The following is a 27,679-nucleotide window of genomic DNA, read 5'->3' as shown; positions in this document are numbered from 1 at the left end:
AATACCAATGTAATGTGAGGTTTAATACACTTCAGCTTGATAAAGAACAGATTTAATGATCTTTCTTGTTCTATTTTTATTTTTTTTTACCCAATATAGTGTACAGTGGATAAAATAAGAATTGAACACGCCACCATATTTCTCAGAAAGCACATTTCTAAAGGTGCTGTTGACTTGGAATTTCCCCCAGATGTTGGTAACAACCAAAGAAATATATATGCAAAAAAGCCTCAAATCTAATTAGTTTACAAATGAAGTTATTCATAATAAAATGAAATGCTGCAGGGAAAAAGTATTGAACACATGAAGAAAAGGAGGTGTAGAAAGGCAGTGAAAGCCCAGACAGCAGCTGAAATCTCTCAGTAGTTTTTCCGCAACCCTTTGCCCATCATCATTGAAAATTAATATTAGTTGCTTCAGTCCAAGATTTTCCATATTAGTTTTGTTTTATTTTTGTTTGTATTGTCTGGGTTTTTACTAAAATCAGGTTCAATTCCTTGTCAACAGCTCCTTTAGAAATATTATTCCCAGAATTTTTCTTTTTTGTTCAATACATATTTTCCCCTCTGTAACTCTATTCAAATCCATATGATAAATGAGGTCAAAATTAATTGATGAAATTATCTAAAATGTGTAATCTAACACAATATTCTACAATCACTGACTACAATTATCATAATTTGAAGGTAGTAGTTGTAATTCGTATATTAGTTCTAAGGGCAGTTACTAACATTTTTACCCTTTCACAATAAACAAATACTGTCATACAGATGTCTTTAAGTTTTCCAAAAACTAGATACAATTACAAACAAGACCTTACCATGTCTTTTATTTGGAAAGTGTTCTCATACTACAGTGCTAATAAGTCTAGAATCACCATGATAACACTATGATTCTTCATGCTTACCCAACACAGTGCAGCTATAAAGATCATGCTCGTGAGACCACATAATGACAAACAACATGGATAATTTTAATAAGGCCGCCAACAGTTCCAACTTCTTTTCAAAGTTCAGATTCATCATCTGTCATCATAAGTCTTTTTTGCCTTCCTCTACAGAAAGATTATGTAACCATTGTGACTTAATAAAGCGAGAAGGTACAAATGGACAGTTGATACTTTTAAATCGTTCCTATACCATTTCCAGTCCCATTGCAGAAAAATTCATTCATCATACCAGACGGGTCAATCAAAGCACAGTAGTGTTTTGAACTCTGATTCAAATGTACCCATTCGGTCAGGTCTGGGATGCAAAAAAGCACATCACACCCTGATCTTATAATATCCCAAGGACTCAAAGTCCATCCCTTCCCCTAATAAAACACAGGGAGAGTCACGTAAACCTTTACTTTAGTCCTCTTTTGGCTTGTGGGTCGAGAGCGTCGTCCGAAATGTCACTCAAATGTTCAAGTTTGAAAAAAAGATGACTGAGTGGTAAAGACGGAAACAAAGGACAAGGAGCCGATGCTGGATTTTGGGATACAGGTCAAATGCCTATGGACTGCAAGACTCTTCTCTCGACCTCGTTCAAGTGGCTGGAAAACATGCTATAGCAAGGCTGCTGAGCAAACTGGGTCAGGAAATCTGTCAGATAAGCCTGTGGAGAAATCGGGGAGAGAAACGCAGGTAAACAGGTTATCATTAGAGATAATGATGTGAAGTCTGGTTAAAGCGGTAATGGGGATGAGTCGATGCTAAATGACTTACCTGAAGGTCAATTTGAAATATCGGATCCTTCAGAGCATCTGGATCTTCATCATCATCGTCCTCATAATAATCATCATCTATGGGGAAATCACAACAACTGTTACAAGACTTTAAAATAACAAGTAGTTGTTTACTTGCATTTTTAGTTTGAGCTCCTGATGTATCACAGCCCCTCACGCCCACTATGCTCAATTAATTCTGGACAATTGATTATTCCCAGAATATCAAGTTCAATTGTAGATGGCAGATCCTACTCATATCTGGCACCTAAACTCTGGAACAACCTTCCTAGAACAGTTCGGGAGGCAGACACACTCTGTCAGTTCGAAAAAACTAGATTAAAAGACGCATCTTTTTGCATTAGCATACACATAAAACACAAATGCTTTGAAATCCAAATCCTCTAAGAGCTTGTTAGGCTGCATTAATTAGAACTACCAGAACCGAGAGCACTTCCTAAAAGACATTATAATTTGAACGACATCTAGGTTTATGTTAGTCTATCTTTCCCTATCCCAAGGTCTCCATAATCATGGACCAGGCCGTATCCTGAGCAGATTGCAGCTTTGTACAATAAGTTTGGCCAGAAGAGAAATGGCCATGCTCAACTGAGCCTGGTTTTTCTCTTTTTTTTTTCCTTCACTTTTGTCAATTGGTGAAGTTTGAAGTTTAAAAAAAATTTAATTTAAAGTACACTGAGCTGAACTCTGAAAATTAAGACTCTGCAATTTCAGTTTACTAGAACTTCTATGTTAAGCTGCTTTGACACAATCTACACTTTGTAAAAGTGCTAAAGAAATACAGATGAAAAAGGCACAATATGTAATTTTTTTTCATTTAAATATCCAAAAGGGTGATATATTGCGGACATTTTGCTAAAGGTTTCAAAGAATAGTTTCATTTCAATGGCTTTCAGTCTTACTCTGCTTCATACTACCTAAATAATACATTTTAAATACTTTAGCTCACCCAAAACATGAGTCCCATAGGATGCAACAAACACGACAACTCCCATTTATCAGCACTTGGTTACGACATCATTATTCTACACATTTGTTTGTTGTGAATATGCGCCCTCTAGCGGCCAAAACTGCATACTGTGCATTCAACAAGTGTTTATTCATTTGTTAGTTTTTTTCCCTGTGTTGAATGTATGAAATTCAGCCTTATTTTTGTTTCAGCTGTTTCTGTGCTTCAGCAGTGTTACCAAAGTGCCAACAAAATGTGACAATTCCTTAAAGCTTTTGTTTTTGAACTATATTTTAATATAGTCAACAATATTAAATGTCAATATAGTCAAAGGTGTACTATAGCTTCAGTATACTATAGTATTTGGGAAAAATAAGGTCATCTGTGAATTTTAAGGTTTTGTCAACAAAGATTTCATTAAAGAAATACTTAAAAAAAAAACTATATTTTAGTGGTCAACCTTAATAATGGAAGGCAGAACAGTATTGCAATTTTAGACTGAACAATTGCAAATTTAACCTGGTTATTACAGGGTTTCTGCAGGTTTCACCAATTAAATTTGAAACCTTATACAGGGCCAAATGCTAAGATTTTTTTAATATCCAAGTTAGAAAAGATTTTACTTGCCCTATCAAAATTGAATTCATTAAATAACACAATAATAATAATTATTATTATTTAGTTTGGATATATATTTGAAAATTAAAAAAAATATATTCATTCACAAACACTATAGCCCTGACCAAAAATAGAACAAAACATAGCTGTCAATTACTTCAGTCTTCAGTAATAATAATTTAATAATAAGAAATAGGTCAGGTCAGTATTCTCAGAAGTAAATAAATGGCGAACCTTTAAGCAAATGTTACTGTAAGGAACGTAATTAAATGCTATTTTTAGATAAAAGTTAAAAGCTTTATTGAGATGGATTGTTGGTGATTGTATAGGTGTTATGGCCAGATTGGGTAGCTTTACATGAACAATGAAAAATTAAGACCTGTTAAACCAGATTTAAGACCTACAACACAACATTTTTAAGCCCTAAAATTTAACTTTTGAGATTTAAGACTTTAAGACCCTGTGGATACCCTGTATATGCATTTACCATATTTGTTGGAAGCAATAAGATCAGACAGAAGCTGTCCGGCTAGTCCTTCATCTTCCTCCTCATCATCCTCTTCTTCTGCCAGATCATCCCACATTCCACCAGAGTCTGCGAAGCAAACATTAGTAAGCTAGCTTTAGAAAACCCCACATTTCACCATCATCATACTAACAATAGTAGTGAACAGTACCACAAATGTACCTTGGCTCCAGTCTGCAGGATTTGCTCTGTTCGCATTAGCCTCCACCACAGAGGACAGTTCATTGACGATAAGTTTAAAGATCTTGACCAGCAAAGGAATGTTTGTCCACCGCTGAGGATCTGAGAGACACTGATCAGTCAGATATCTGACACAATAACAGTAAATAATCATTCAATTAAATCAGATTGTTAACTTACTCTTGGCTGATTTGGAACGTGTGCAAATTCCCTCGTCTGGATTAAAAATTTCATCTCCTTTGACGACTATATCTTGGAGGCGCTTGTCATTTGTATTCAGACCGTGCTGGAGAAGTTTACACAAGGCGACAGCACTGTGGACAGAGTGCTTACACTGTTATTTTAATGAAAGCTGTGTGGTTTCTTCAAACACACTGGAGATGAGATTGGAAACCCTCACCTGACTTTGCCTTCGTACTGGCCGTAGAACAGATGCTGGCGACTCATCCACTCAGCCATGACAAACTCCAGGGCCGGTTTCCCTGTGGGACCTGGAAGACTGCATAGGAATTCTAGCAGGGGCTCCAACTGGGAATGGACCAGGTGGGCGAAAACCATAATCAGGGACTGAAAAATGAAAAGAGAGAGAGAGAGAATGTGTTTCACACCTCATTTGAGCTGCCAGCTGCAGCACAATTCAGACCTACAGTATCTGTCATACAGGAAAATTAATGTTCAATGTGCAAAAACAAGCAAGCATCTATAACATGCTGAAAAACTATTTTATTAAGAGCTTGCTATTTCTGTTCCTGTTGTACATCATCTCATACATGCATCTAGGGTTCAGTTGTATACTAAAGTGAACCACAGTTTTGTTTTCTTTATCAACAAGGAACTAAATGATCTAGCGTGTTAATTACAAATTAAATAAATAAATGTTTAAATAAGTTTCCTTGTCCTATAAATCAGTGTTTCTCAGCCACGTTCCTGGAGGACCACCAGATCTGTATATTTCCTCTGTCTCTTTAACCAATCAGACCTCATTCAGATGATCAGCTTATTAGCAGAAACTGAAAGAGGGTGACAGAAAAAGGAGACATCCAAAACATGGAGTGTTGGTGGTCCTCCAGGAAAATGGTTGAGAAACACTGCTATAAATGATACATAATTAGATGCAATATGCCTAAACCAAACACCAACACAGTAAGTATATGTTGGTAATTAATATTACTCAGTGAATAAATGTACAATTACACAGTAATAAAGACACCATAATGTAAAGTGCATCCAATAAGCAGAAAAGTCAGAATTACCGATTTATATCTGCCAATCTTGGCAATTTCTACTATTTATTATTACCTGCATCACACTGAGTGTCTCAGCCTGCTGCATCTTGCTGAGAATAGCACGCAGTATTTGGTCCAGCTGGTCAGCCAACTGAGTGCCTGCTCGGGTAATAAGAGTGGACACCAAACGACCCACAAAAGCAGCAGTGAACTCAGACGTGCGGGGGTCCAGGAGCTGACTAACAACCTGCATGACATACCACAGCCCACTGTGACCTTGCTCATCCTGCCATCGAGCGATCTGCTCCAGTGCCACAGACACATAGGCCCGCAAGCATTCGCCGCCATTCTGGGGAAAAACAAACAGCAATGTGCTTTAGACAACAACTGATAAGAGGTCTCTGAAAAGACATGTCAGGTTTGTGTCCGGGCCGCTACCTGCATTGTGGTGTTGTCATCTGTGCGGAGGGTACATTGAGCCACTGCTGGAAAAGCTTGGCACACCAACATGTCGGACAGTGGAGGTTTAGTGTTGCGGACAACTGTAGTTAAGATATCTATGGAAGTCTGTAAGAGCATAAGAATACACATTACTGACAGAAAGCACTTGTGTTTGTTTATTGCCATACCACATTCACAGGCTGTTACGCAACAGATGCATATGAAATATTTCACAATAAAACATCACAAATACACTAACACACTGAAAACAAACATTTATAAAAATTAAGGACGAATAAAAGCAATTTCATGAAAGATTTGATAAACCTGCATGTCTTTCTGGGTCCGTAAATACATTCTTAAAGTCCTGATAAATATTGCAGTCTCATTACATTGAAAATTAAGCAGTCAAACAACAGATTAACAGGCAAGTTACAGACTTTTTTTTTTGAAGAGACATTTTGATGCTTTCTCACCATTCAGTACATCTCCAGGTGTCAGTTTAGTTTAACACTGCGTGTATTACAGCAGCACGATTTTGGATAAATCTGATATTGCGATATTTTAATTTTCTGCGTTAAATATTGCAATATTGGAAACATACTATATAAGATGGTTTGAAAAGCACTATTTGATTGTTTTTTATGGAGTCTAACATTATTCAGAAATTGAATAATCAATAGGGTATATGCGGAAGTATGCTTTTAATTCACATCAGGACTTTTAATTTGTCAGTAACCTCGGTCAAGCTCTTCCGTGAACTATATGCCATTACAAAATCAGCACATTTAAGGTCTGTTTTCTTCAAAAATCAATTTGAATGACATTTTTTCCCTGCCATGTGTTTAAAATATGAACATTTATTTGAACACAGTATTTTCAATGTAGCTTCCGCGCTAGCCTGCCGATTCTGACCGGCGCTTGCGAGTAAAAGTCTATTTAACTGATTGTATTGTATTACATTACAACATTGATGCTGTAAAAGGAACCGTATAAAATGGAAAAAAAGTCAGATTAACAGTTCACCCTAGCTTTGCATATACCCTATAATAAATAATAAATAAATTAACAAATAATACATTTTATAAACACAATGCAAAAACATGCTTGTCTTACTTTGCTTTGTCTCGTTTCTAGTCTAAATATCTAAACATTCTTACATCAAGTCAAACTAGAAAAGTAAAGTTCCTAGACAAACTTGATGGTGTCTTGAGAAAGCCTCGTCTGAAGTCGTTTTTAAGAAGTTTGAAACAGTTAAAACTACATATACGTTAGCATGTTTCTAGTATGGATTGGCATGTTTCTTGCTAGGCTGTTCTGAGTGGTTGCTAGGGTGTTTCAGATAGTTGTTAAGGTGTTGCGAGGTGGTTGCTAAGTTGTTGCAAGTTGTTGCTATGCAGTTGTAAGGGTGTTCTGAGTAGTTGCTAAGGGGTTTTATGTGGTTGCTAAGATGTTGCTAGGTGGTTGGTAGGGCATTGCTTAGATGTTGCTATGTGGTTGCTAGGGTGTTCTGGGTGGTTGCTAAGGCATTGCTAGGCTGTTGCTAGGTCGTTGCTAGGGTGTTCTAAGAGGTTGCTAAGTTGTTCTGAGTGGTTGTTAGGGGGTTGCTAATGTGTTGCTAGGCGTTTGCTAAGGTGTTGCTAGATCATTGTAAGTTGCTGAGGAGTTGCTAGGGTGTTTTATGTGGTTGCTAAGATGTTTCTAGGTGGTTGGTAAGGCGTTGCTAGGTGGTTGCTAAGGCGTTGTTATGTGGTTGCTAGGGTGTTCTGGGTGGTTGCTAAGGCATTGCTAGGAGGTTGCTAGGTCGTTGCTAGGGTTTTCTAAGTGGTTGTTAGGTGGTTGCTAAGTTGTTCTGAGTGGTTGTTAGGGGGTTGCTAATGTGTTGCTAGGGTGTTCTAAGTGGTTGCTAAGGCATTGCTAGGTGGTTGCTAAAGTGTTGCAAGGCGGTTGCTGAGGTGTTGCTAGATTGCTGCTAAGGTGTTGCTAGGCGGTTGCTAAGGTGTTCTAGGTCATTGCTAAGGTGTTCTGAGTGGTCGCTAAGATGTTGCTAGGTTGTTGCTAAGGTGTTGATAGGCGGTTGCTAAGGTGTTCTAGGTCGTTGCTAAGGTATTACTAGATGGTTGCTAGGGTGTTCTGAGTGGTTGCTAAGGTTTTGCCAAGCGGTTGCTAAGGTGCTGCTAAGGTGTTCTGAGTAGTTGCTAGGCAGTTTCTAACATAAATTAGCATGTTATTAGCATGGTTCTTTTTTTTGCATAAATCGTATAAATTCCATATAAATACAGGAATTAAATACAATTCTGTAGCTCCTGGTCAACTATGATCTAGACTCAACATTGCTTATCTTGCGATGTGACTATAGCAGATGCGCAGATATTGGCGATGAAACGATTTATTGTGCAGCCCTAGTGTGTATGCAACTTGTTTATTTGTATTGAAAGTTCTTTTTAAAAATCACAATTCTAACTTAATACATCTCACAACTTAATTTTCCTTAAAATTTGTAATAATAAAAAAATAAATTAATAAAACAAAAAATGAATTAATATTTTATCAGAGATTTTTGTTCAGATATAAACTTACTGTTGTGTTTTAAAGTCAGAGTAAAATAAACTTGTAATGTACGCTTATATAATTCAGACCATCAGTATATTTTGGATAAAGTATACTTGAAAAAAAAACAAACTTATGTCAAAGATATTCTGATGATAAATACAGTTTAGTGGAAGAACAAAGTAATGAGTTTAACTTACAGCACAAAGTCCTGAAGGGATTTTATCAGGCGGTGCTTGCATAATGCTAACGAGAGTAGGAATGAGGCGCATTTGCATAGGCCCTTGGCAGGCTTCAATCTGGGCAAGCTCCTTGAAGATGTCCTGCGCTAAAGATGCTACGACAGGATCTAACAGAGCGGGAAAAGAGGACATGGTAATCTTCTAATATACTAATGATAATGAATGTTGACTATAAAATGATCTTACCGTTACTGTACTTGAGGAAGATGGCAATGGTGAGCGGGCAAATCTTATTCTCAGCACTCGTAGTGAAAGCTGGATCCACGGTGCAAACAATACAGAGGGTCTCCATGACTAAAGTGAGCACTTCTGAGCTGAACTGAGCCGCCAGCTGAACTAGGCCTTCCAAAACACTGGGCAGGAATGGCTGGAGGACGTGAGTACTCTCTGACAGCTTTAGCTGATCACAGTAACTGTAAAACAGACAGAGTTAAAAAGAACGTTATGTTGAAGTCACGTGAAAAGAAAAGAAAAATGATTTTATGAAAAAAGAAAGACTGGGGTCAGTACGATTTCCTTTTAATTTTACCATAGCATCGCCACATTTATTTGATGAAAATGCAATGTTCATTTTAAAACAGCAGTATGTTTTTATATTAAAACGCTATTTTGTCCCGTGATGTAAATACTAGGGTTGGGTACCGTTTGGAGTTTTTCAATACCTAAATCAATACTTTTAAAATGATACCGGTGCCAAAACGGTGCCTGAACCGATGCTTTTGATCAGGGGTTACCAAACTTGTTCCTGGAGGGCCGATGTCCTGCAGATTTTAGCTCCAACCCTAATCAAACACGCCTGAACAAGCTAATCAAGGTCTTACTAGGTTTATTTGAAACACCCAGGCAGGTGTTTTGAGGCAAGTTGGAGCTAAACCCTGGAGGGTCACCGGCCCTGCAGGACTGAGATTGGTGACCCCTGCTTTTGATCCACAAAATTATGGTGGATGATCTCTTATTTGACAAGTTTTTAAAAAAATTCTTTTAATTGAACAAGATAATTCAAATATAAAAGTCTAGATCAATACATACTTTATTTATTTGAATTGAATTGCATTGATATATTTCTTTTGATCATTTGTTTGTTAGCATGAATTTAAGATTTGCACTATGCAAATAACATTACATAAGCTTACTACTAACCTGTGGAAAGACTGTTATCAAAATCAGGGAACACCTTGAAATCTAATGATTTGGTTTAACCTGAATAAGACAATAATATGATTAAGGTGTTTATATGAGTTGCTTTTTGAACGTTCCTTTCATGATCCCGTTTTACATGTTATAGCACATAGATTGACTGACGTCAGTGCGTCACCACGCTATCCATGTTTTCTCCGGAGTGTTTCATTTTTTTTCTGACCATAACTGCAGTTCCGCAGTTTCACTTTCATTCAGGAACATTTCATCCATGCCACTGTGACAAACTGAGGTATCGAATGAGAATATGAAGTAAGGACTGATGGAAGAGTGTTGTTTTAATTTAATACCACACATCGAATGAAAAAAAAAAAATAGTTTGTGACGCGGGTGTCTGTGGTCCTTCAAGGTAATCAAAAATTGCTGATTACAAGGTAGACTCTTAATCAGGGTATTGTCTTAATCATATTAAAATTGTAGTAGGGTAGATTGCAGGGTAAAATTGCAGTAGGTAGTGCTGTCGCCTCACAGCAAGACGGTTGCTGGTTCGAGCCTCGGCTGGGTCAGTTGGCGTTTCTGTGTGGAGTTTGCATGTTCTCCCTGCATTCACGTGGGCTGCGTCCTCCGTGTGCTCCGGTTTCTCCCACAAGTCCAAAGACATGTGGTACAGGTGAATTGGGTAGGCTAAATTGTCCATAGTGCATGAGTGTGAATGAAAGTGTGTGGATGTTTCCCAGAGATGGGTTGCAGCTGGAAGGGCATCAGCTGCGTAAAACAAAATGCTGGATAAGTTGGTGATTCATTCTGCTGTGGCGACCCCAGATTAATCATAATTAGTCGACATTAGTCGTAAAGTTACTTAAATTGATTTTACGAGCCATCTAAGCAACAAGAACAAACACCTAACATCATAGTCTGTGTCCCTCAAAGTTGTTTAGAGATGGTGTGACAACGTGTACCCATGTGTGTCTTTGATGTACCTCTTGATACTTCTTATGTCCTTGTGCCTACCAGTGGCACTGAAATTCGTATGCTGATTCGGTCTGGTGCACACTGGTTACATAGCACCAGGTTTCGGTACCCAACCCTAGTAAATACTTTAGAATTATTTTAATGAAATCATTTTAATCATAATAATTTTGAAAGAAATCATTTTAATATGTTCATATGGTACGCAAAAACATTATTTTTTTCCATTAATGCAATGAAAACAGTTTTTAGTGTTTGCTTACATTGATTAAAAAATTATATTGATAAAAAGTGATTATTCAAAAGAGAAATATTATGTATAACAATTTTAATTTAGAAACAGTCATACTAAAAAAAAGTTTTTAAAAATAATAATAATTACCACAAACTTTTGAATAACATTGCAACATTGCAAATTCATACACGGAGGCAGTATTTTACAATAATAAAAACATGTTGGTTATTTGGTTTAATCCACATATTTGCATTTTTGTGTGTGCATTCATTGCGACGTCGATGCTAAAACTATATATTGTGCATCAGTAGAATATAAACATAGAGGTGCGAATAAAACCCCAGTTTTGTGCGAACTATCAAATGAAGTGAAAACAGAAGTCTCACCCCCAGATAGCTCTGACGGCAGAGATGCGAACTGAGGGTGGCTGACTCTCGTGTAACCCGCTCACGGTGGCCTGCAGAAACTGCTGAATGAGCTCTGGAGACATCGCTGCAGTGAAGCGACTGGCTGCCCATAAGGCCCGACCCAGCAGGAACGGAGAGGCTGCTGGGAATCAAATAACACACGGATCAGATCCGGTCTTTATACTCGGGCGGTTCAGAGTTGTACTACCAAAATGAAAATGTTAAAGGAGGCTACCTGGTAAATTGAGGTCCGCAAGGATGACATTGGCAAGAAATCCATGCATATCGAACTGCACACGACCGTTCTTTACGTTCTCTGTGATGATGGTCTTGACTGATCCCAGGGCCAGCATGCAAGCTTCATGCACCTTCCACCTGCATAACAGCGGAGAGACACTGATGTGAAGCAATACAATAATAGACCAAGCTTGCTTATGATAGAATAGAAGATGTGTTTAGTTTACTACAGGGTTCCCACTCTTTCATGAACAGATTTAAGGACTATTAAAGCACCATTATTTCCAAATGAAGCACCTTTTTAAATTCCCCCAGCATATGTAGCAACATAAAAATCTTTACTGTGTTTAACATTTCACTTAGATTTAATATTTACATTACAAATTCAAAGTAATGATGATGTTTTGAATGTGTATTTTCAAAAACGTAGACCATTTTAAACAGTCGAATTCAATACTGGTAATACCATTATTCTCCATATATTTTTAAATGAAGAATTTATCATTTTTTAGTTCTGTTTTTGACAGAGGCACAGAACAATTACTAAAATAAAACATTAATTTCATTTCAAATTTAATTCAAGCACTTTCAAAGACCTATGTTTGTCACATAATTCATGTTTTCAATTGATTCACAAGTAATCGATTCAATTCAAATCACAAATTCAATTCACTTCTATAGATTGAATACAGTACAAACTGGGTTTTATATTGAGTTAGCACTAAATATTAATTTTCTTTTATAAATGTAGTACGGGCAATGTGATTTCATTCGATTTACAGTAGTTTGTCATGAGTTACAAAATCTATTTATAAAAACATTGAATACAGATATAGAGTTGAAGTCAAAATGATTAGCCCTCTAGTGAAATTGTAATTATTTTCCAAATGTTTCCCATGTGATGAAAAAAAATTCACAGTATTTCCTTTATTTTATTCCTTCTGGAGAAAATCTAACTTATTTTAGTTTGGCTCAAATAAAATCAGTTTAAAAATATATATTATTAGACCCCATTAGAAATGTATTGTTTAGATTGCCTACAGAATAAAGCACTGTTGTCCTATGATGCACATAACTGACCCTTCGCTAAGCTCCACCCTCCTTATTTACTGTTGCTACGCCTGTCAAGCTTTCATGCCTGGCATATCCACTACAACGTGTATGCGCCAGTGTCAGACATTTCCAGGGATACAATTAGTAATTTTTGTCGAACAGGTGAGATATCCGAGAAAGCCAGACAAAAAAGGACTGCCTATGCATCATAGGGGTATATTCATGACATAATAGGCAACAGATTAGAAAATAATTTAATCAAAATTGAAGTTAGGTTAGCCAAGCCGCCTCATAAGCTGACCATTCAACAGCTTAGTTCATGCACAGCAGAGGTAAAATTTTAAAATAATCTAATAAAAACAAATTAAACTGTGATTTTTCTTTTTTAGCCAAAAAGCCTGATTGGCTAATTGTTGTGCAATGAAATATAGCGTTACTAACCGACAAGGAAACACACACGGACAGTGCTTCTACATAATTCATTCATAGAAAGAGCAGCCAGAAAGGAGAAATAAATGGATTTGTGCTGAATATTAGCATCATTGACCCATAATAATGTGCAGTACCTATAACTGTCAGCATGTGTGCTCTTTATCTAGTTTCTATTCTAATTTGCAGTTAAGTGGAAAAAATAAATAAATTGAAATGCAAATCAAAGTATAAATAGCAGAAGTGAACAAAAAGATTTCCTTTTAAATATTAATCAGACACCAAATATAAAAGCAGACATTAACCCGCTATAGCATCATCACCAAAGACTAAATCTCCAAAAGACTGATGAAAACATAGGTGAATTGTAGCTCTGACATGGACATGAGGGTTATAAATCACTGAAAAACAGCTGCGGGTGAAGTATATTGATCGCAAGTGCTCAGACTATGATCACATCTCGGTTTTGTTCTGTTGATATGTAATTTCAAATATCCGTAGCTTGAAACAGATGGAAATATGATTGCTATTAGTATGACTACTATGGCGAAGGCTTAAACGGAGCACTGCTCATGATATTGAGCGAAAAAAAGAAAAAGACAGCTGGGAAACAACCTGCTTTGTATTTTTGTAGGGAACTCAGTTTAGATCTTTTTAGGGTATTGTAAGAGGTGTGTGAGTCATTGCCGTCTATCAATGAATATGTCAGGAATATCAAAACCAACTTAACTCTGCTCCTTTAGCGCCCCTCACAGAGCTTGATCCACGCTGGCATTTCGTTTTAGGTTTTGAAAAGGGAAAGAATTCCACCACCCTGTCCAAACTTTAAGAATACTGGGTATCAGATCTGCACAATCCATATGCACAACGCTTTGGCTTGTTTTCCCTCACTCGAATGCTTGACAGAGCCCCTGCGCGTAGCTACGGTTGCTAAGCCACGATTGGTGGGTGGCGGTTTTTGGGTGTGGCTTTGCGAACGGTGAATTAACTGCACTTGCTGAATACTAAATCTTACTATAAGAGCCGTGTAAATATTACGTATAATGTGTGATGTCATGCGACTAAGGGAAAACACGAATGTCATTATGGTAATTAAAAAACCTGTTCCAGGGAGTAGCTAGAGGAACAAGGGCGTGAATGAGGAAGCTCATATTTGTTTGTTGACAGTATCATATTGTTCGTCCTATCTGTTTTCTCTTTACATTTGTTAAATATGCGATGAAGAAAATAACCAAGATGCACAATCAAGATGACTGACGAGTCACTGGTAATGTCCTATCTCAACTGCAGAAGCTGTATCTGTTGGTCAACCACTACACTTACTATATCAATAATGTATCCAAAAAGAACTAGTAAAATTATATGTACTGTCTTCATAGCAAAGACAAAAATCTAATTAATCACTAATTGGTTACTAAAACTATTATGTTTAAAAAAAAAATCTTCTCTTCATTAAAAATCAGTTTGTAAGTAATTTTAAAAAGAATTATATCCAGGGTTTCTGCAGGTTTTACAAAGTCAAATTTAAGACTTTTTAACACGTCATAAATGAAATTTCAGACTTACACAGGTCTTAACACTACATATTTTTCTAACGGTCCTAAAGTTTACTTGCCTCACCCCAAAAAAATTCATTCATTCATTTTTTTTAATCTAAGTCCCTTTATTCATCAGGGGTCAACATAGCAGAATGAACCGCCAACTTATCCAGCATATGTTTTAAGCATCATATGACTTTCCAGCTGCAACCCATCACTGGGAAACACTCATACACTCTTATTCACACACATATGGTGCATCCCAAATCGCATCCTTATGCACTATTCTATGCCATTTTGTAGTATAAATAGTGTAAGTAGTGCATTCACACTAAAAACTTTACAAATAATAAGTGCACATTAATTACCCGGATGATGCAGTCATTCAACCGTTAAAACTTAAGTGTGTAATGATGGACATTTCACGCACTCAACGACCGCAGTTTTGCTCACGTAGCGGAAGGGGCAGAGCTATCGGGCGCACATGTTGGATAGCTTTATTTATTTGGATTGTGAAAGCAAAATTCTCCTACGAGAGTGATTATAGAGCCTCCCGATGGTGAATGCGGTTATACTAATGGCAGGTATTATTGGGTAGTTTGGTCATTTATTTCCCTAAATGTCATCAGGGAAACGGTTTGAATTTCCGCTTAGTAAAAAAACATTAGTGTTCAATTTGGGACGACACTACATACATATACTATGCTGTTGAGTGTGTAAGTGCATAAGTACACAGTGCATAGTGTGCCATTTGGGACGCAGCTATACACTACAGCCAATTTAGCTTATTCAATTCACCAATAGCGCATGTCTTTGTAATGTGGGGGAAACCAGAGCACCTGGAGGAAACCCACGTGGCACGGAGAGAACATGCAAACTCCACACAGAAATGCCAACTGACCCAGCCAAAGCTCGACCAGCGACCTTCTTGCTGTGAGGCGATCATGCTACCCACTGCCCCAGTGATGGGTTGCAGCTGGAAGGGCATCCGCTGCGTAAAAAAAATGCTAGATAAGTTGGTGGTTTAATCTGGCGACCCCAGATTAATAAAAGGGACTAAGCCGACAAAAAAATGAATTAATGAGAGTTTGGTTGAAAGTTTTTTAGATGGATTGTTGGTGATTGGAGAAAGGGACAGATGCAAATTTAGACTTCTTTAAGACCTATAACACAATATATTTTAGTGAATTTAAGACCTTTTAAGGCCTAAAACTTTAGGACTCAGCAGAAAACCTGTTAACACGAGGGCTAATTATTTTGCCTTTAATTATATACACAGTGTATATTGCAATTTCGCCAAAAATACAGAGCTAAACGCTGACTAAACAATTACACAATCGCAGTGAGCAATCTTATCAGCACACTTTTTAATATTCATTCATGTCTATTTTCAATTAAACACGCTGGTGCTCTTTAGGATTCCATATTAGCTCATCAACATGAGAATGCATTAAAATAGAACCACTGATATTTTAAAAAAGCAGCGTTTGGGTTTTCTGTTTACCAGTGTTCACTGCCAGTGTTCTTGGCTTGCTCTGCCTCCTGAAGGTGTCGTGTTGCGGCCGCCGCTAAAGCTGCAGCGCTCTCGTTCTGGAACTCAGCAGCAACAGCCTGATAGATGAGAGCAAGCATTAGAGATGAAGAAAAAAAAAAGGAGAACATTCAAACACCCACAAACAAACTCCCAACGCTCTCACCAGCAACAGATCCTGTGCCGATATCCGAACCGAATAAGAGAACGTGTCATCATCCTCATCCTCGACAAACTGCTGCGGGTTGGCTGTCCACACCTTGATCTGCGAGATGGATTTGAATGTGAAGATAAAAGCTATATATACGTATAAAAAGACAACACGCACTCACACCTCCCACAAACCTGATCCTCTGTGATCTGCATGTAGAGGATGATGTAATAGATGAGTTCCGGTAAAGCTTTCTTCACTGTGCTCTTGAACTTCTTGTTCTCCAAGAGTGTGTGGACAAACTCAAAGATGCTAAAAACAAGGTTTTCAAAGCCAAGGACCTCACCTGTGGAAACAACAGCTCACATTTACATGCACACCAATGCACTGATAAATCACCAATATGTAAACCTGGGACAACAAAACCGGACATGAGGTTTAATTTTATTTTTTAAAATTTTATCTATATTATTTAATATTATATATATATTTATTAGGGATGCAAAAAAAAAAAAAAAAAAGTATCGTCCCATTGTCCTTCCAAGGTTCGGTGTGCCATGTGATCTACGGTTCAGAATATGCAACAAAGCAGTTCCGCCTTTGGATGTGAAAGGTAATCGGAAGCGTACATTGCACGTTCGATGACCCGTCCGATCACCTCTTAGTATGTAAATCTGTTGTTGACATCACGTTTCCTCACAGGTCAGTGTGTGCGTGTGGAGATACTGTGGGTTTCAGCATGGCAAGTGAAAGAGATAAAGCACAAATGTGCAGGTGAGGCCAAATCACAGTGCGTTGCTGTCAGTGTTTAACAGACACTCGATGTAAATTCAGACAGACACAAAAACATAATGATTGCTGTTTTTTCATTGTTGTTGCAAAGATAGCCTAGATCAGTGGTCACTAACAGGGAGATCGAGGTCTGTGTCCAAACGCAGAAGCATCCCATACAGACGCGGACATACAATAGGTCTGTTACTTCAGTCCTGCTGCTGCTGGGTGTTCTTCCACGATTCACTCTGTATACATCACTCCCACTATTCACTGTTTACCCACTGTCTACTAAGAAAAGTTTTCTTCTTGACTGACTGTTCCCACTGAATTAAGAGAGAAGAGCCGAATGCTCTCTTTTTTCATTCACTACGATGGTGCTGATAAGTGAAATAGGGCTCTCTGGAATCATAGTAAAATCATATAGAGATCTGATTGGTAATGCAAGCATAATGTAAACAGAAGTAATCAATACTTTAAAAGTGCTCAATAATTAAGATGTGTTGACATAATTAGTTGAGGCTGTAGAGTCAAGATGTAAAATAGAAAAAGGGGAAATTTAGGATTTTTCTCTTTATTTTCTTAAGTAATTTATTTAGTCAAACATTTCCAAAATGTCCTACTTTTACTTAATTAATGCAAAAACATGCAAATCTACAGTAATATTTGTGAAGCTGTTGCATTGTCAGGTGTTTTTTGGCATAAAAATAGACTATCAAATGTAGTAACTTGGACTTATAACAGTTATATACTGCTACTCTCTGAGGAATTGATGTGCTTCTATTATTCTCACTTGTAAGCCGTTTAAGATAAAAGCATCTGCTAAATGACTCATTGTAATATAAATCCATTATTTTGACTTGTACAATGCATTTTTGGCTTTTAACACAAATTCACCTGTATTTGACTGCTTTTGTGGTCCAAGGTCAAACATTTGCAATAACCCATTATCGCAGTTTAAATGCAACCAATAGCCCAACAATGCTTGAAAAAACAGCATTTACAAGACTTTATTAATAAATTCCTTTTTTTCTAAGTAGTGATGTCAAAACGTAATCATTTGCATAACTAACTTTGAGCATTTCACTTGTCATGTTGTTTATAAATAAAACATTAAAAACCGAATTAATATATATACTAATTATAATAGTATTGCAACATGTTAGCAGAAAACTCACAGCTCATATATTAGCATCTCAAGATGCAGCATTTTGATTGCACAGCTTCTACTTCTGCTGCATGAGATGATGAAAACACATTTTTATCATTATTTGGGTGAAGAAAGCACATGAAACTGAGGTACATTTCCACCTGCCTTACAATAAATTGTCAGCTCCATATGGATGTGCTTAAATCTGCAGTAAAGACGCATTCCTATCACAAATGTGCACTTTATTATAGCATCAGAAAGCAGGTTGATGTTTTAGATATGCAAAAGGGGTAAATTTAGTTGACAATCAGATTATGTTAAACTATTAACATAATGGTTAAGCCATTTACATGATCACATACATTGTCAGTTTAAAGGGAGAGTTCACCCAAAAATGAAAAATTCCTCAAAATCAAGTGGTTCTCTAAACTATTATGCATTTCTGTCTTCTGCTGAAACAAACACAAATCAAGATATTTTGAAGAATGCTGGAAAAAGCCTTTGAATATTATGAAAGTCAATGGATGCTTTTCTTAACATTCTTCACAATATCTTCCTTGGTGTTCAACAGAAGAACGAAACTCAAACAGGAACAAGTGGATGATGACTAGCCTTCATAATTTTCAGTTTTGGGTGAACTATCCCTTTAATAAGCACAATCAAGTTAAAGACATGCATGTAAACACACTCACTGACAATCAATTCCAAAAATAAAGTGTCACATACCATCAGAGTCAACTGGATCATCCACTTCTTCTGTGTAGTTGACCTCAGTTCTCACATAAGTTCACATCAGGTTAAGGAAAAGTACTTGAAAACGATATTTAAAGGACTGATAAAATTGTTAAGAGAGATATTAATATTGGTGAAAGCTTTGAATGAAAAGATATAAGGAGGCGCTCTCTGTCAGCGTGTTCCACACAATAGGAAGAATCTGTTGCATTGAGGACACCATAGGTTTGGGGAAGTTCTTCACCAGAGCAGTCACTGCCTATGAGGAGACCACAATACATAATTAAATTCACGTCATGAAGGGAAACAGTTAATCATGACGGGCGGTTTGTTACCTTCAGCACTTCCATCTTCAGGCCACTATCGGAGGTGGGACCGTCTGGGATCTGCAGGGCCTGTATGAAAGCCTCTGTGAACTGCTGGACTACAGGGAAGATCAGAGCGTTGGCAGCACCCTGGAACCAAATAAAACTGTATTAAACATCAATAACAGGCAGTGGCGGACTTGGTGATTTGGGGGCCCTAAGCATTTCCAGGTATGGGGCCCTAGTATTGAAACTCAAAACACTTTCTTTCTCTTTAGATATTTTTTCTCTGTAGATCTATTTTTTGTAAATAAATTGCCTGTTAAAATATATTTATTAAGTTGAACCTTTATCTTCTTAATGTAAAATTAAATACAATAAATACACAAATACAAAAACAAGTTTACAAACTACAGTATGTACAGTTAATTAGTCATATTTGTGATTAGTTTTTAATATTTGCATATGCAGTTGTGTTTATGTGGGCCCCAGTGTGAAAAGAAGTAATGAGGTTAAAATTGTAATGAATATAGACAGATTTTACAACATATGATAGAAAATTTATAAAAGAGCTATCTGATTAATATAGGATTCTCGACATTAGTTGAGGCCACCTAGTTCCCCGGTGTCCTAAGCGGCTGCTTACATCACATATTGGCTAAGTCCGCCCCTGATAATAGGTTTGATATGTATACTTTAGTAATAACGTGGTGAATCTTACTGAGAAAAATAAAAATGAACACTTTGATGGCAGAATTGTGCTAATTTAGATGAGATAAATCAACTTTACACAGTACAAATGTGTACATGTTCAAAACTTTTGAGTTCATAAACCATTTTATGTTTTTAACCTTTTATTGGGCAAAGATCCATATATGGTAACTTCATTGACATTGATTATAACATATATTATGAAAACGTGTTTTAAAATATTTTAATTGAAATATTCACAGCTTAAATAAACAGCTATGTTAAATTTTAGCACCAAAGGGTGCTTTCACACCTGTGGATCGATTCTCTTGTTCTGAAACAGGGATTAAATTGTTACAATGTTGCTGTTTGTTCTTGGTGTGGTTCGCTTTCACACGGCAAAGTTTCTAAACGGACCAAATGAGCTAAAACAAGTCACGTGCGAGTAAACTCTCCTCACATTGTTCAGAGGTTCACGATTTATTTAGCAGAGTCCTGCTCAGCTGTCATGCCTACTTATTTTAATTTATGATGATGAGCAATAAGACAATATAAGCAAAAAGCTGCACTTTCATTTGGATGGTGACACCCACAGACGTCGTCAGCAAATATAAATCAGAGGTAAGACTTTCTCATACATAGCAGTTGGCTTATGCATTATAGGCTTTACATTGTAGAGAGAGATAACAGATAAACCAAGACTGCTGTTCGGTCAATTTTCCTAAAGGATAAACAGCTCACGTTAATATTTCAGCATGCTTTCACTTTCGTAATTGACATAAAACGCACATTTACCGGTAGGAATGACATCCCGCCCTATTCATAATTCTCTCTTCATCTAGCCGCATATATGCCCATTACATATCCATAATACACTGATATAGCCGGGCTCTGATCATATTGCTTTCTCACTACAATCGATCCGCTCCACAGTTCGTTTTAATTGATTGTTTTGTTGCGGATCCGAGCGAGATTGCTGGATTCACATATGTCAAACGAACCGCACTAACTGAGGAAAAGCGCCAGGTTCCAAAACAATCTAGGTGTGAAAGCACCCTAAAATACAAACCCTGTCAATTCAACTCATTAAAATGCAAGCAGTTGTTAGTGTATTATTTTTTTCAGTTTGTGCTGAATACTTTTCACATTGATTTTGTTCCATAAATAACACATTGAAATACTCATAAAAAAAAACCAATGAGTAAAAACGGTGCCCTACAAAGGGTTCAAAGATTTTTTTTGCTCACGAAGATCAAACAAACAGTAAATACAGTTATTAGTGAAATAAGACTACAAATTTACTTACATAATCATTAAATAATTTAGAAATGCAAGTAATTTATACAGTGCCCAGCATATACAAGTACACCCCTCACAAAACAATTTTTTATATTTATATTTTTAATAGGAAGCTATACAATATTATATTTCTCCATATACATTAGATTAGTCAGTACTAAAGACAAATCTGGAGCTTAAGATAACAAGATAACAGTCCAGAAACTAGTACAGCCAAATGTATGTGTTATAGAAAAATATTAAATATAAATTTTAAAATGAGGAAAAAAAATAAATAAATCAAGAGAAGCAAAAAAAAAAAAATCTAAAATTTTGTTGAAATTTGGTAGGTTGTAATTTTTTTTGCAATATTCCGCTTGAATGTAATTGTATTATCTTTTAATTTTAAAATCTGTTTGGTGACTAAAATATTATTTTAATAAATATATCTGTTTTGTTTAAATGCACCAAAATACATTGCCTATATTCACTAAGAAATGGATAAAAATATTCATTTTTAAAATGGGGTGCACTCATTTATGCTGAGCACTGTAGCTGTGATGCAATTGTTATAGGCTGATTTGGTGCTCAAGAAACAAGACAAGAGACATAATAGTATTTATAGTTACTTTGACTGAAATCATGATAGATGTTATTTTACAAGACTATTATTTTTAAAGAATCACTTTAGTGAAGTTACAAATAAATGATCAAATTTACTGCCATTTTAATCAATTTTATGCGTCCATTCTGAATCAAGGTAAAAGTATTTCTTGCTCTTACATGCATTTTAACAAAAGCAATTCACTAAAATCTTTACCTTTGCTACTTCATCAATCGCACAGATGAGATTGGCACATGTTGTAAAGATCTCAACTGCTCTGGATCGAGTGCGAATACTATAAACCTGCAAAAGCAATGAACACCACCCCAACAGAGCTTTTGTTAGTTTCATAATTTACTAAAGAACTTCAATGTGTAGATGAGCCAAGTGTAATACTTCTGCCATGGTAAAAATCTTGTACATCTGTGGCAAAATGACAGGAGCAACATCCGGCATCTGCACATCGGTCACCTCTCGAGTAAATTCTATGAAACACAACATGATAACTTTCTTAAAACCAAAACAAGATCACGTATTGTGAATTTGAGGAAGATGTGCTTAAAAGCATTACCCGTCAGGACTCTCATGGCACCATGTACAGCGTTGACATCTCCACTGGCCAGCATGTCCATGAGGAGCTTGAAGAGCCCAGGCCAAGCTTCAGGCCAGTCCCAGTGTGCAATAGCCGAAAGGGCGTAGGCGACACTGGAGCGCACCTTACTGATGGCCTCCCGCAAACCACTGGGCAACAACTCACGGATCGCAGCTTTGGCCTGAGCAGAAAGAGCAATTAATAATACTATATCTCCATTACTCTTGAATGCTTGGTCCTAAATATGTGATTCTTACCCATTCGGTTGTCTCTGGAGGCCTGTATTTTTCTGACTGGGCGCACCAGTGGGTCTCGACATACTGCTTTAATATGACAGAGGCCAACTGAAAACGATATATAGCAAAGACATTTAGCAAAACTCACAATGGTTTAAGTTTATTTGGTAAAAGTGTGTGTGAAATCAAAACGTATACTGTTTATTTTGCTAGCGCACATTGTTATTTTTTAGGTGAGCAATTAATCCGTGCAATTTTTTGGTAATCTTCAATCAAAGTTTGACCATTTGCTTTCGAGTTTGGAGTGGTGATTCTTCTCTGTTGATGTCAGTTTGACACAGTATTCTTAACCACGCCCCTTTTACCATTAGTTTGCTACAAGAAAATGATGTGCAAAAGAAAAGCCCCGCCCCTACTCAATAGTCAGTTTCAGTACATCAACATACTGAAATGTAGTCTCTGCAACTTCCGGTTCATGCGGACTTTAATAAATGCTGTTAAATGCAGATATCAAGTCTTACTTGGCGAATAGCGAGTGCTCCGTGTGGGTCGACTGTGAGCTCTGCAAGGTGAACTCCAAACTCTACAAAAACAGGAGCAAAAATATTAGGTCATTTTCTGCGTGAGGCCAAAAATCACAACTAGCAAAACAAAACAAAAAGTAGTTTACAAGCTCTACGCTGATAAACAGAGAGTTAAGTTGATAGTTTACCCACATATAAAGATTAAAAAGATTTTTTTAGTTGGAAATGCAGTACTTGGTGCTTAATAAAAGTAAAATCCTGACCAGTGGCACTTTGAAAGTAAAAAGAAATATGAAGAATTCAGATGCAAAAACCTACGGAGACCCGGAGGGGACGTGATGGTGAGGAAAAAAAAAATGGGTGGGAGAAAAAAAAAAGTGATAGGAAAATTTTTGCGTTCCCTCGCAATGAAGTTTTTCGTTCTCGCAAAGATGTTTTGCGTTCCCTCACAATGATGTTTTTCCATAAACACTTCCTGTTCACTTCACACGTCAACCCTCCCGTTTTTGCCGGGATTTTCTTATATTTTACCATTCTCTATCGTCCAATCATTAAGTATTTTCCCATATTTCTTGTGTATTTTTAATCTTGAAAGAACGCTGAAATGAATATAAATATGTCTGCATTCACTTTCTTTCCAATAAAGCTGTGCGTCGATCAACGCCCTTCATATCTCTTCACTTGTATGACAACAGAGGTGTCACTTTAAATGGCTTGTACAGAAGCTGAACTGGGATCCGTTTATCATACGGAGCGCGTCCGTATACATGCATTCGCTAACTCAGAAGTTGCATATGAAGCGCGATGATGGACGCACAGCTTTAATGGAAAGAAAGTGAATGCATTTTTACATTTATTTCAGCATGCTTTAAAAATACACAAGAAATATGGGAAAATACTTAATGATAGGATGATAGAGAATGGTAAAATACAGGAGAATCCCGGCAAAAACGGGTTGACATGTGACATGCGAGATAACGCAAAACATCTTTGCGAGGGAACGCAAAAACTTAATACATATATTTTCCTATCACTGTTTTTTTTTCTTCCACCCATTTTTCCCCCACCATCACGTCCCTTCCTGGTCTCTGTAAAAACCTCTAAATGCCATCTGAAATTTCCTTCGAAAATGACATTTTTGCTCAGCCTCCTTTTGTTAATGTTGAGTTGTTTTACTATAAAGACCCTGAAAAGCACTCATTCTTTGCCATATAAGTGATATTACTGAATATACACACAGAAGACTGATAAATATGCTCATTACTAAATTCACACACAGAAGACTGATAATTATGCTAATTTTAAAAGGAAATTACAGACAGCATTTAGAGGTTTTTGCATCTGAACTCTTCATATACAGGCAAAACAAAATGAATTCTAGTGTGAGACATTGACTTCTAACGAAGCTGAATGATTGGTTTGTGCATGAGCTAACGAATGTAGCATAAGCCAATTTTGTTACAGCTGTATATGCTTTTGACTATCAAAAGCTGGTAGATGTTGACTTAGGGCCCCGCTTACACTGATACGTTTGAGTTTTAAAACAGCATTTTAGAATGAAAGAAAAATCTGCGTCCACACCTGGCATTTCTGAACAACTCTCCGTCCACACTACAGCGCTGAAAATGCGCATCACGTGACCACGCACACACTTTGGCATGCACTGCAGCAATGAGATCTGTGCACGTCGGACTGTTCATCAGGGATCTGCCGCTGGATGTAATCTCACTATATTTGTTAAACGTGATATTTAGTTCATCTTGTTGTCTATATCTAACAACATATTCCCCGCCTTTGGTCTTTTGAATCTATTACTTGTTCTCAGGTAACGTGTTTTGGCTGAGCGCAAAAAAAGAAAAGTTAATATATTAATTAATGTAACCACGTACACTGATTCTGCACATTTGATTAATGTATAATGTTATACTTTTATAATGGCCATTTTGTTTCATATTTTCAATGAAAATGAATGGAGGCAGTTATAGGCTCTGTTTTGTTATGAATACGCATACAGTGAAGATGACGGCTCAACATTTCTGCTGTCTGTTAAGTTTGATAATATCAAAATGAAAATAGGCAGTTCCTCATATCATGTTTTCATTTTACTGTTAAGATAGTGAAAGAGCGAAGCCAGGATGTGTGAATGACGTTATAAAATACTCTGTTCCCTTTGAAGATTTACCCATCGTGTCCTCGGAAGTTTGTTTTCCATATCAAACTTGTGAAGTCTGATCTTACAAGGAGAAGATGCAAGACTGAACCGAGTGTAGGCTACTTAATATTGAGGAAAAAACCCCAATCAGATAGGCGAACGTCTGCAGCCACGCCTCCTTTTTCAGATGTCTCCATTTCCCCCCCATCCACACTAACACAGAGCAGCAACGCTTTAAAACAAAAATGGCCTCTTCAGCGTTTTTTTAACTCCGACGTAGTGTGGATGTATGGCGTAACCGTAGCAAAACTTATGCATTTTAAAACTAAAACGTATTAGTGTAAACGGGGCCTTAAAGTTTATGAATCACCAAGGGCCACAGTTTTAGCTAAAAATGTTCTTTAACTAAAGTCAACTGCAACTGATGGAGTGTAAATTACAATCAAATTAGCATTTTGGTGTGAACTAAAATGCATTAGATGCAAAGTCACACACCACTGCTATATCTTTCATCATCCATGGATTTAGTTCAATAAGAGGTTAGTAGCCAACAGACAATGTTACTGCTGACACCAAACACACAGCAGATCCATGAGAGAGGCCACAACCCACTGAACAACTGACTTTCAAGGGTATTTCTGCCATTATGTGCTTTTTTTCCTAAACAAAGCATACAGTGTACAGTCCATAGATACACTGCTGTTCTAAAGCTTGGAGACGATGTCATTTTAAAAAGAAATTAACATTTTGATTTATTGCAAATGCATACAAATAATCTATTTTTCAAATGACTTTAATCTAAACAATTTTAATTGAAGTCCAGAGATACACTTACCAAAGATTTGGGGTCTATTTTTTATTTTAAAGAAAAATACAGATACTTTGATTTAGCAATAACACACTCAATTGTTCAAAAGTAATATCGAAGGTTTTTTACCTGTTTTAAAACAAAAGGTTTCAAATAAATGCTTTAGCTATTTTGAACATCTTGATCCACAAAAACAAATTGCTCGTATGTCCAAAAATATTGAACAGCACCGTTTTTAACTTGGGTAATAAGAAGACATGTTTCTCGCTTAAAGTCAACATACAAAACACATCCTCATCATTAATAACACATTCACCTTTTTCCCATTACTGACCTTTATATTTTTACATTCTGTTCCTTTAGTCAATGCTACAGACTCCCATTCAGGGAAAATAAAAAGGATTCTGCTTTCTCCCCAAATAAAGATGATGAAACAGCCACAAAACCCCATGCAATAAAGCAACTTTAAAAATACTGGGTGATGTAACCATCGTGATAGTGGGTATTTGGACTTAATATTAATATGGACACTAGAACAAACATCAAGTGAGCCGCTTTGTTTTGTCATTGCAGTCAGAAGACGAAATAAAAGGATGAAGAGGTGTGCTATGATAAAATGTTAATAAATCTGAACATTTTAAGGGGTAGTTCATCCAAAATCTAACTGACCCATTGTTTCGTGAAACACAAAAATGAATCACCATTCACTTTAATTGTATGGATTTTTTTTTTTCAATAAAATGTTTTCTAAGGGTGTCAGACTCAAAATACACCAATAAAATACATATGTGATACATATATACAAGTGATACAGTTTAGGAGCAACATAGGATGAGGAAACAAGAGTGAGTTGGGCGGGAACACTTACTTGGAAATTGTACTTAGAAAGGCATATTTATAAACAAAGTTACGAAAGCGAGGTTAAAAGTGAAACTGACTTGATGTATAAGAGCACAGCCAAACTTCTCACTCGTATTATTACATTATGACTGAACAACCATCAAGCTACAAATGCGGGAATATGTTGAATTCGGCTGCACGTTTTGCCTCATAATTCAATCCAACATGTTTACAAATGAATCGTAAGTACATGAATTACAACCATGGTTAAAACACACAGCAAATGCAGCATTTGAACTGTGAAACAAAGTCCAGCAAGGTCCGTGTGTAAAATAATTGTGGTCTTCACATGGTGTCATGCATGTTGTGGCTGCATCTCACGTCAGTTCTTACCCTCCGTCACTTCCAGCACTTTAATGCGCTCCTCCGCCGCCGCTCGCACTTCTTGCACCGGGGACAGAATGGCGTTCAGCGCGTCTATCAGAGTCTCCTTCAGTCCTTTATCCACCTGGTCGAGACTCGAAACCGGGCCGGGGCCCGACGCGCTCATACCCGCCATATTTTCGCCAGTCTTGCCGAGGCTAACGGAGAGATGACCGGGGAGCCGACGGAAGGATGCACAGCGCGCCAATGCACGTTCAGGGAGGGACTATGAAACGATGAAATGTTGCCATTCAAGAACTATTGGCGCTTTCATAACCATAATGGCTCCATCCAGAGGAAAGGAGGCTAAACAGTTACTTTGAACTGACTTTATGTGCCCCACTTTGTCGCCACCTAACGCTCAATGCTCTTGGTTTATGCTTTTCCAAATATTCAGATGCACACAAATGACACCAGAAGTGGATCA

At 37.0% G+C, this 27,679-nt stretch overlaps 1 protein-coding gene across 2 annotated transcripts; it reads right to left on the bottom strand.

Annotated features, from left to right (window-relative positions):
• Positions 1-949: 949 nt before the first annotated feature.
• On the bottom strand, positions 950-27,473 carry ipo9 (importin 9). 2 transcript variants are annotated; one of them, XM_056468055.1, is made up of 24 exons: positions 27,223-27,473; positions 23,027-23,088; positions 22,527-22,613; positions 22,249-22,450; positions 22,074-22,162; positions 21,894-21,980; positions 19,136-19,255; positions 18,959-19,059; positions 18,795-18,853; positions 16,342-16,493; positions 16,163-16,261; positions 15,970-16,076; positions 11,444-11,583; positions 11,188-11,347; positions 8,647-8,873; positions 8,419-8,567; positions 5,666-5,794; positions 5,301-5,576; positions 4,402-4,568; positions 4,182-4,315; positions 3,984-4,103; positions 3,783-3,890; positions 1,709-1,785; positions 950-1,598 (listed from the first exon to the last, which is right to left on the bottom strand). In XM_056468055.1, exons 1-24 carry the CDS (start codon positions 27,386-27,388, stop codon positions 1,488-1,490), a joined length of 3,129 nt encoding a protein of 1,042 aa, XP_056324030.1. In that variant the 5' UTR covers positions 27,389-27,473; the 3' UTR covers positions 950-1,487. The 2 variants fall into 2 exon arrangements, with proteins under 2 accessions (XP_056324030.1, XP_056324028.1); XM_056468053.1 differs by having other exon boundaries at positions 11,188-11,350; positions 27,223-27,472.
• Positions 27,474-27,679: the final 206 nt, after the last annotated feature.

This window comes from Danio aesculapii, chromosome 11 (assembly GCF_903798145.1).
Source record: "Danio aesculapii chromosome 11, fDanAes4.1, whole genome shotgun sequence".
Lineage (NCBI taxonomy): Eukaryota > Metazoa > Chordata > Actinopteri > Cypriniformes > Danionidae > Danio > Danio aesculapii.
Note: the sequence above shows the minus strand (reverse complement) of the source record. Positions and strands in the feature narration are given on the sequence as shown.